This window comes from Monopterus albus, unplaced genomic scaffold (assembly GCF_001952655.1).
Source record: "Monopterus albus unplaced genomic scaffold, M_albus_1.0 scaffold187.1, whole genome shotgun sequence".
Taxonomy (NCBI): domain Eukaryota; kingdom Metazoa; phylum Chordata; class Actinopteri; order Synbranchiformes; family Synbranchidae; genus Monopterus; species Monopterus albus.
This window is the reverse complement of record NW_018128067.1, coordinates 855,449-865,222: the sequence shown is the minus strand read 5'-3', so window position 1 is coordinate 865,222 and position 9,774 is coordinate 855,449. Positions and strand designations below refer to the sequence as shown.

Sequence of the window (9,774 nt, the reverse complement as noted above, 5' to 3'; positions counted from 1 at the left end):
AATCTCCGTTACCAGTAGCTTCAGGCCTGTTGCCTATTAGGCAGTGGGAGACACTGTCAATGTCCTCATTATGACAACAGATTAATTATTGTGTGCTCAGTTGCACTGTGGTCCTCTTCCTTTAGCTATTGAAACAGGCAAGTTTATTGGCTTACTGGAAGATGAAATGAAAAATCCATTTTTATATTAGTTATGTAATGACTTCATTTTGTAAAATGTTTTCACTATCTGAAATACTTTGGGATGGATGGTCATAAGAAACTTGAGCTGTATTTCAGAAAGTGGACATTTTTATGTGGGGCAGAATTTATCTGTAGAGTTCAGGATAGAAGACAGCTTGTTGTATAAGGAGGATATAATGGTCAAGTTTGAGAATTTTTCTTTTTCATGGAAGTGACAATGTTTGTGGTGTCTTGTAAGCCCATGCAGGCACTTTTATGCATTTGAATCATGCACCAGATCAATTTATGCATATTATTTCCAGTGATCTAAAAGGTGAAACTATGCACAACACAATATTTGGGAGTATTTATAAGCCTCCACTTGTTGGACTGGAGTCCTAAGTCGAGACTCGCAGTACCTTGAGATTGAATCTAGTTCTCAGGTCTAGCCTCTGGTGAATTGGACTGTGAGCACACACCCTTGGTAACCAGCAGAAATTCAGGTTTGGCCTTTTCTGCCTTCACACACTGATGTCGTGTCTAATAAATAGCCGGTTGCAGGCATCCCTTCCTAGGTGAGAATAATCTTTGTGAAATTAGAGAACGATCTACTGTATCAACTGTTTGAAATATGTGAAAATATAGTGGCACAATGTTTTTATTGTCTTAACCTACCTCATCATAATTCAAGCCCACTGGAACCGGATTTGCTTTAAAGCCATCCAGCCTTCAGATAGGAACGCCTTCAGCTGAGTGCTGACTAGCTTTGGCAGGATTTTTGAAATGGGCAAGTGACAGACCTCCAGATCAGTGCTGCGATGACGATATCGCTGAGATTATGACTGTCCACTATTTCTACAGTGAGAGCAGTCATTCGTGCACAATCAGTTTATTTTGCAGTCGTACCCCGTGGGACCTTTGTAAAGAGTCAGTCACACCTTAAATACATTTGGTTGCCAAATGCACCTGATCACTCGCAGTCTGGAGCCCTGCACACAACCACCACACACTGAGCTGTTTGTGTTTAATATAAACGTGTGAGTGAGATGGCCCAAAGATCCTTGATGCCGTTTCTCCCCACAGAAGCTTCTTGATTGCGTCCTGGTGGCGCCAGACATTTTCTAAATCACTACTGTTTTATTCTCCTCCAACCCCTTCCATCTCTTTTACCCCCTCCAACCCTTACACCACCCTTCCTACCCTTTCACCACCACCCCCCACCTCCCTCAGGCACTGGAAGGAGCTCCATCAGACCAGCTCATCCAGCAGAGCCAAATGCCCCAGTACTACGCTCAACAGCCCTGGGTACCTAAAACCTCCCGCTTCCCTCATCCCTTTCAACTGTTTTCATTCATCTTTCTCAGTTTCCCCTTTCTCTCAGCCAAATCATCACATATGGCCTCTCCATCAGTCTGTGTCAGTGTTTGCTGCGTCTCATTGCAGGTGTTTGGTGTCTGAGGGGGCTTTTCTCTCCATCTCAAACGGGATTCTTTAAACATATAGACAGAACAACAGAGCTGCACAATACCAAAAATGCACATTAATAATGTTCTCCCAGTTCCAAAATGTTGGTCATAATTTTTATTTAGCAACTAGTGGAATAATTTGGCAGTCGAACATTTCTTCAGTCATTGTGCAGCCAGTCTGTTCAGCAGTGCTCCATGTGAACTTGCTTAGGAGACAAAAGCAGCCATTTTGAGAATCGTCAATGTGGGCTCCACATTTTACAAAATGGCTAACTGCACATCTTTATTCTCCCTTGAATTACAAGTAGTTTTGTCCTATCTCATTCTCTCTCGCAGTTTGTGTTGGTGTCGTCATCCTGACCATGATCTCCAGTGTCAGTCATTTCATCCCATGATTTTCTCATCTCATTTTGTTTCTTGGTGTTTAGAAACTTTTACTCCACTGTCCTGCGCTATGTCGATTTACATCTGTGGTGTACACAGTTACTGTAGCCACACCCATCACCGCCACTTCTTTAGAGCTAGTGTCTGACCTCTGCTCTCCATCTCCCAGGCAACAGACAGACCAATCGGAATGAATGGTCTGGATGTGGCAGGGCTGAGACCATTTGACCTGGTCATCCCGTTCACCATCCAGAAAGGCGAGATCACAGGTAACATGAACGAGCAATATGATAGAGTACGTTAATTATTAAGGGGAAATTCAGGAGCTCAGCAGCCATAAACTGAAAAGTTCTTTTGCTGCATGTCTGTCATGGTATGTTTCTGTCCTCTGGTGAAGGTGAGGTCCGAATGCCATCAGGCAAGGTGGCCAAGCCTGACATCACAGACAACAAGGACGGCACTGTTACTGTCAAGTACGCTCCCACTGAGGCCGGCCTGCATGAGATGGACATCAAATACGATGGCATCCACATCCCTGGTACAACTTGACTCTGTGTTAACACAAATATGAGGGCAATTTGTAACTTATAAGGTAAATGAAACATTATGTTGGAGAATATTTCCTCACAGAAGATGTCCTCTCTCTGGTCTCATGTACAGGAAGCCCCTTACAGTTCTACGTGGACTACGTGAACAGTGGCAATGTGAGTGCCTATGGCCCTGGCCTCATCCATGGGACTGTCAACAAGCCTGCTGTCTTCACTGTTAACACTAAAGATGCTGGAGAGGGTATGCAGTCATATAGCAGTAAAAACCTCATCAAAAGAAAAACTGAAGATTAAATTAGTAGTAAAGGAACAATCACACAAAATACTGTTAATGTCTTTACAGGTGGTCTTTCTCTGGCCATTGAGGGTCCATCCAAGGCAGACATAAGCTGTGTGGACAACCAGGATGGAACATGCACCGTGTCCTACCTGCCTGTCCTGCCTGGAGACTACAGCATCCTGGTCAAATACAATGACAAGCATATCCCTGGAAGCCCCTTCTCTGCTAGGATTACTGGTAATATCATTTATTCTCAAATCATCAGCTATTAACTGGAAGTATGAAGGCCAGAAGTCTGTGCCGATTCTCAGTCATCCAGGTCATAGTAAGCTGAAAAAAAACTTAGAAAAAATCAACTGGACTAGATTTCTAGGTGGAAGACGTTTCACCTCTCATCCAAGAGGCTTCATCATCCCCTTCAGTGTTTCACCACCGAGGGGGATAAATGTCTGGCTCAACACCAGTCAGAACTGATTAAGCCTCTTGAATGAGAGGTGAAACGTCTTCCACCTAGAAATCTAGTCCAGTTGATTTTTTTCTAAGTTTTTTTTTTTTTTCTTTCAGCTATTAAGGCCAGAATTTAATCATTTCTGGAACAGAGCCCTGATTATTTTTGCCAGTTCTGTTCACTGTGGAAGAGGTTTCTGAATCTGAATTTTTTATTTTTTGGAACACTGATGCTACCATACCCCTCCTTCACCTGACTGGCCTGTCACTGCTGTGTCTCCAGGTGACGACTCCATGAGGATGTCGCAATTGAAGGTGGGCTCAGCTGCAGACATCCCACTGGACATCGGAGAGCTCGACCTCAGTCAGCTGACTGCCTCTCTCACCACGCCCTCAGGCCGCGAGGAGCCCTGCCTGCTGAAGAGACTGCGTAACGGCCATGTCGGTGAGTGAGCAAGGTGAAATAGACTAAAATCATATTGACACTTTTTTGTTCCTTGTTTTAACCCCTCCATGTTTTGTGCATGTCTGTCACAGGCATCTCATTTGTTCCTAAGGAGTTTGGTGAGCACCTGGTGAACATAAAGAAGAATGGTCACCATATTCCTAACAGCCCCATTGCTGTTATGATCAACCAATCAGAGATCGGTGATGCCAGCCGTGTGCGTGTGAGTGGCCAGGGCCTGAGTGAGGCCAGGACCTTCGAGCCTGCTGAGTTCATCATTGATACTCGTGATGCAGGTACACGCTTGAGAAAAGATTTGTACTGTGGAATTTTGTTAATTTTCATTTTCAGTCATCCAGATTTAATATTGGTCTGCACTCTTTCTTGTTTCTTCTACACAGGCTATGGTGGCCTGAGCCTGTCCATTGAGGGACCCAGTAAAGTGGACATCAACACTGAGGACCAGGAGGACGGGACCTGTAAGATCACCTACTGCCCCACAGAACCTGGCAATTACATCATCAACATCAAGTTCGCTGACCAACATGTGCCAGGTGCCTACTTTAATACGGGCAGGAATCGGAGCATAGCAACATTGTTCTGAGTGACTAAACTGAATCAATCACTGTGTGTGTGCACAGGGAGCGCGTTCACGGTGAAGGTAACTGGGGAAGGCAGGATGAAGGAGAGCATCACTAGGAAGAGGAGAGCTGCATCCGTCGCCAATGTAGGCAGCCAGTGCGACCTCAGCCTCAAGATCCCAGGTGACTAAAACAGGAAGTGACAATACAGTACATCTCTGTCGTCATGGTGGAAATCAGATGAGCAATTATCCCTGAAATTGCCTTTTTACTGTGAGAATAGTATGGAAAACCCTTGTGTTGCTAAACTGGAGAGAGTTTTTTTTTTTTTTTTTTTTGTATTTGTTCTGTGAGATCTTAAAGCAAGACTAACATTTGGCGATAAAAAGAAATATAACACATTCCTCAGCTCACAAAATAAAGCGTTTAATTCGTAATCATCAAATGCCCACTTGATCAGTTTAATCCACTCTGGGTTTTTCACAGCCTTACTTGGTCTGGTATGTCTAGTGTCAGGTGGCTAATGTTGGCTAACATTAGCAAACTACAGATGGGTATTTCTGTGTAACCAATATTAGTGAATTAGCTCAACTTTTTTACTTTTGCTACCGTTACACTACGTTTTAGCCGTCACCCTTATCTAATATTTCCCTCTAGTTCAGCTGTGGTGTGACTAGTAGCTTATGGTGGCAAGCTTTAGTGAGATAATACTTTGAAATCAGTTCAGACTCTTTTCCGCTTGTTCTGCTGTAATACTACATTTTAGTACTGTTATCTATGCGCATTTCATCTTTTAAAAAAAAAACAAAAAAAAAACATTTTGCTTTAGATTGCTAGATGATGGCAACAAACTACAGACAATCCTTTGACATAGGGTTAGGGACATAGATATTTTCTATTCCATTATCTGATAAAAGACACAATTTCTCTCCATGCACCTGTGTTTTTAACACTTCAAACATCTGCCTCTTCAGAGATCAGCATAGCGGACATGACGGCTCAGGTGACCAGCCCCTCTGGTCAGGTTCACAAGGCTGACATCATGGAAGGAGAGAACAACACCTACTGCATTCGTTTTGTCCCCACCGAGACAGGTGTGCATACAGTGTGTGTGAAGTACAACGGCATGCATGTACCTGGCAGCCCATTCCAGTTCACTGTGGGCCCCCTGGGAGAGGGTGGAGCTCATAAGGTTCGTGCTGGAGGGCCGGGCCTGGAGAGAGCAGAAGCCGGAGTACCAGGTTAGTCTGGTGGCTTGATTGTTAATCTGTGTGCTCTGCAATGTTTTGTACACACTGTCCCTGATTCTGTTTTGGCCCCTGTTTTGCATGTAGCCGAGTTCAGTATCTGGACCAGGGAGGCTGGAGCCGGAGGTCTCAGTATTGCTGTGGAGGGTCCAAGCAAGGCTGAAATCGCCTTCGAAGACCGCAAGGATGGCTCTAGTGGAGTGTCCTACATTGTGCAGGAACCCGGTGAGAGCAGAGACAGGGAAAGGCTACTGAATGCATAATAACTGAGCACGCACTGCAGATCAAATTGTAGGACTGTCACAGTTTTTGTATTTGTGACTTTCTGACTTGAAATCCCCTGTAGGAGACTATGAGGTGTCCGTTCGGTTCAACGATGAACACATGCCTGACAGCCCTTTCATCGTCCCCGTGGCCTCGCCATCGGATGACGCCCGTCGCCTCACTGTTGCCAGTCTTCAGGTGAGGCTCTGAGACACACACACACATCCATGTCCACACACACCAGGCCACAGTACACTGCCCACAATGCAGCAGCAACTTCTAGGTTGACTTTTTCTTTTCCTATTTCAAAATGGAATCTAACAGAATATCATGAACACTTGTACAAGCCTTGCTGTAAGTTAATGACAGATTTAAAGTTGTTTTGTGGTTTTACACAGTCAATGCATTTTCACTTCATGAGTGTAGAGTAACAAAGACAGATACCCATATATAACAGGTTTTGTGAAGTTGCTTTAAGTTTTATATATAGCAGAGCAGTGAATGTTTTAGCAGGCCATGTGGTTAGTTCCATAAGACAAGAGTTCAGTGGTACAGGTGTAGGATCAAGAGCTGATGCTGCAGTGTTGGGCAGTGCAATGGCTTCTGGGATATTAGAGGACTGTGTGTGTTTCTCGTGCCTCGTTCTAAAGGCTCCCAACAGCCTTCCACCCCTAAAAGTGATGTGGGGCGCTAAAGGGTTAAAGAGGTGTGACATGGGCTGTCTTCCTCTCTGTCTGTGACACTTAAACGGGTATACCCACTACTGTGGAATCTCGTTTCTGACAGAAAAGGAAAAAACTAAAAATGTAGGCATAATAAAAACGAAAATACTCAGTAAGTTGATATTATACAAAGATACAATGGTGAGATATCTCATAAAACAAAAAAATACTTTCTCATAATAATGACTTGCCATGAAAATACATAGCTTTGTTTTTCCTTCTTTCAGACATGGGATTCTATACAATACTGACTTCCATACATTAAAATATATCTTCACCTGCATGCAGACCCACCCCACAAAGATGTGCTCACATGGCTACACAACTGTGAAACCTGCTCGCTAGCTTATTTTCACACTTAATTCATGGTTTCTTTCTCCTCTTTGGTTTCTGTTGCACAAATACCTGCTTGCTCTGTCTTTTCACTCTACAGCCCTCCTCTTTAGCCTTGTTAGCGACCTCCAGGTAAAGTAAATAGTATAATAATAATGTGATAATGCTGCTGTCAAGTAGACCATACTGTAACTGTTTGCTGTTATGGACAACAGTGGGAAGTTGAACATCTTTTGGTTAGTGTTAATAATTGTGATACAGCGTTGAGGATGTGAGTATGTTTTGTTGAGCAGGAGTCAGGTTTGAAGGTGAACCAGCCAGCGTCATTTGCCGTCAGCCTTAATGGTGCGAAGGGTGTAATCGATGCAAAGGTCCACAGCCCATCTGGAGCTCTGGAGGAGTGCTGCGTCACTGAGATTGATCAAGGTAACCACAGGGGTGTCATCCAAATTCACCTAAATACCTCCTGACATTGCATGAAGTCATGTTTTGGGAAGAATTTTGATGGCAGCGCTGGGCATGAGAACATGTTGTCATGTGCCTTATTGTTCTGTTTGTGTAGATAAGTACGCAGTTCGGTTCATCCCCAGAGAGAACGGTCTCTATCTAATTGACGTGAAGTTCAACGGAAGTCACATCCCAGGTAGTCCATTTAAGATCAGAGTTGGAGAGGCAGGCCAGTCTGGAGACCCTGGAATGGTGTCTGCATACGGACCAGGACTGGAGGGAGGCACCACAGGTAACACACTGCTTCTCCACACAACATTATGGAAATAATGAAGCAGGACTGGAGGTAGATTTCTGCTCAAGTGTCTTTCCCAGTCCTACTAAACCTTTCATTTATCTTCACCATCCCCACGCTGTCTCATGACATCCAGGAACTGCTTGTGAGTTTGTGGTGAATACAAGCAATGCAGGCCCTGGCGCTTTAGCTGTGACCATTGATGGGCCCTCCAAGGTGAAGATGGACTGTGTGGAGTGCCCCGAAGGCTACCGGGTCACATACACACCAATGGCCCCTGGCAACTATCTCATCTCCATCAAGTACGGTGGACCTTACCACATTGTTGGAAGCCCCTTCAAAGCCAAAATCACTGGTGAGGAAGATCTGAAACATGCAAAATGAAAAGATTAACTTAATTAAAATACCTCACAGGTTAGCTTACACTCTCCCATCTTTCAGGGTCCAAGCTCGTGTCCAGCCACAGTATGCATGAAACCTCTTCTGTCATGGTTGACCCTGTGACCCGTGCCGTAAGCTGCTCTCAGCACGTTGCTCCCACCCAGTCAGATGCCAGTAAGGTGGCCGCCAAGGGCTTGGGTCTGACCAAGGGCTTCATCGGTCAGAAGAACAGCTTCACTGTTGACTGCAGCAAAGCTGGTGTGTATGACTTGGATGTTAATGAATGTTTATTTTCCTCCTTACCAAGAAATCTATCTTGAATAATCAGTCCTGAGCACACAATAAACGGTGTGCCTTCAGAGCAAAGAGGAAAAAAATTGAATGCATATAGGTTTTTGGGGGAAAGTTATGACAGAATAATTTAATTTCAGTAAGATATTATCCTAACATAACAGCAAAAACAATTTTGTTTGCTCATATTAGATTACTCTTTACATTTCATCAAGAAATCATTATGAAATGTATGTATTTGTAGCCTCATTTATTTATAGTCAGAAACTAAGCTAATAATTGTAATAATCGGTCTCCATCCACAGGTCGTAACATGCTCCTGGTCGGTGTGGATGGTCCCAAGGTCCCCTGTGAGGAGATCCTAGTGAAACATTTGGGCAACCGCATGTACAATGTCAGCTACCAGCTCAAAGAGAAGGGAGAGTACATCCTGGTGGTCAAGTGGGGAGATGAACACATCCCTGGCAGCCCCTACCACATCACAGTCTAAAACCCAGCCCCACAGTCAGAGCCTTATACCACTGTTTAAAACAACTGAATTCTGTTGAGTCTAATCAATCATTGTTTACATCTCCAAGTCCCTCCCGTGTTACAAATTCATATTTCCAGCTTTTTTTTGCTTACAATTTTACAACAGTTTAACCAACTAGAAAAAAAGTAAAAACTCACATCAGTGTTAACCCCCCATCCCAAATCCACTTTTGTTTTTCCACAAGTGAACATGTTAAAACAAACAACTTCACTGTAACCTAGTCAGAATCTCCAAAATATGAATGCATAGACACTGAAAACCTGGCTCTCCATGTCATGTTTCTGCTAATCACGTCATCCATTAATTCTAGGGAGAAGTTAAAGATGCACCTTTTTTCATTACTGTAAGCAAACAGTCAAATGTGCCTTAGGGTGTTTTACATTTTCAGTCATGGATGTTACATGGACATTAGCAGATTTGTCTGAACTAGTGCAGAATGATAGGATAGCTTAGCTTTAGTAGCAGTAGAGTTTGGCCCAGCTGAGCCTGCATTGGATGGAGGGTTACAGTTTACACTGGAGGAGCTACTCTTACATACATAAATAATGGATTGAGTTGTAAGACCCTTAATTGTTCCTATAAAAAGCAGATGAACCTTTTGTCATTTATTTATACAGGGGTAGTTTTTGTCTGTTGGTGTCCAGTAAACGCTCAGCACTGGCCCAGTCCACTCCAGCATGTGGTGTTCATGAAGCTCTTTAGTTGTTTTACCTGCTGCTAGTGTGATCCAGTTTTAGGCACTGCTGTTCTTAAGGCTGTAATACAGATTAGAGTAGGTTATGCAAAAGACAAATATGAGCCCGAGGATGCATTTCAGTCGCTTGCTCATGGTTTGTCTCACACATGCTCTCTCGACACTGCTGCTGGGGAACAATGCTTCTGTGTTTTAATGTGTGATACCAACATGTGCTCTGCATGTTTATGAACGTTGGGTTATAAAACTAGCGGTT

General features: G+C 43.8%; 1 protein-coding gene across 3 annotated transcripts in view; it reads left to right on the top strand.

Moving 5' to 3' along the window:
* The window catches only part of flna (filamin A, alpha (actin binding protein 280)), a 46,903-nt gene extending 37,494 nt beyond the window's left edge, over nt 1-9,409 (top strand). For 2 of the 3 annotated variants that reach the window (XM_020617214.1, XM_020617215.1), the window contains 17 exons: nt 1,392-1,466; nt 2,181-2,280; nt 2,409-2,549; nt 2,672-2,800; nt 2,903-3,076; nt 3,570-3,731; nt 3,824-4,027; nt 4,133-4,285; nt 4,373-4,495; nt 5,287-5,553; nt 5,647-5,784; nt 5,906-6,021; nt 7,172-7,304; nt 7,441-7,617; nt 7,757-7,975; nt 8,062-8,259; nt 8,598-9,409. In XM_020617214.1, coding sequence (XP_020472870.1) covers nt 1,392-1,466; nt 2,181-2,280; nt 2,409-2,549; nt 2,672-2,800; nt 2,903-3,076; nt 3,570-3,731; nt 3,824-4,027; nt 4,133-4,285; nt 4,373-4,495; nt 5,287-5,553; nt 5,647-5,784; nt 5,906-6,021; nt 7,172-7,304; nt 7,441-7,617; nt 7,757-7,975; nt 8,062-8,259; nt 8,598-8,782 — 2,694 coding nt within the window. In that variant the 3' untranslated portion in view covers nt 8,783-9,409. The remainder of the gene's footprint in view (nt 1-1,391; nt 1,467-2,180; nt 2,281-2,408; nt 2,550-2,671; nt 2,801-2,902; nt 3,077-3,569; nt 3,732-3,823; nt 4,028-4,132; nt 4,286-4,372; nt 4,496-5,286; nt 5,554-5,646; nt 5,785-5,905; nt 6,022-7,171; nt 7,305-7,440; nt 7,618-7,756; nt 7,976-8,061; nt 8,260-8,597) is intronic. The other variant, XM_020617216.1, reaches the window with a different exon arrangement.
* Nucleotides 9,410-9,774: the final 365 nt, after the last annotated feature.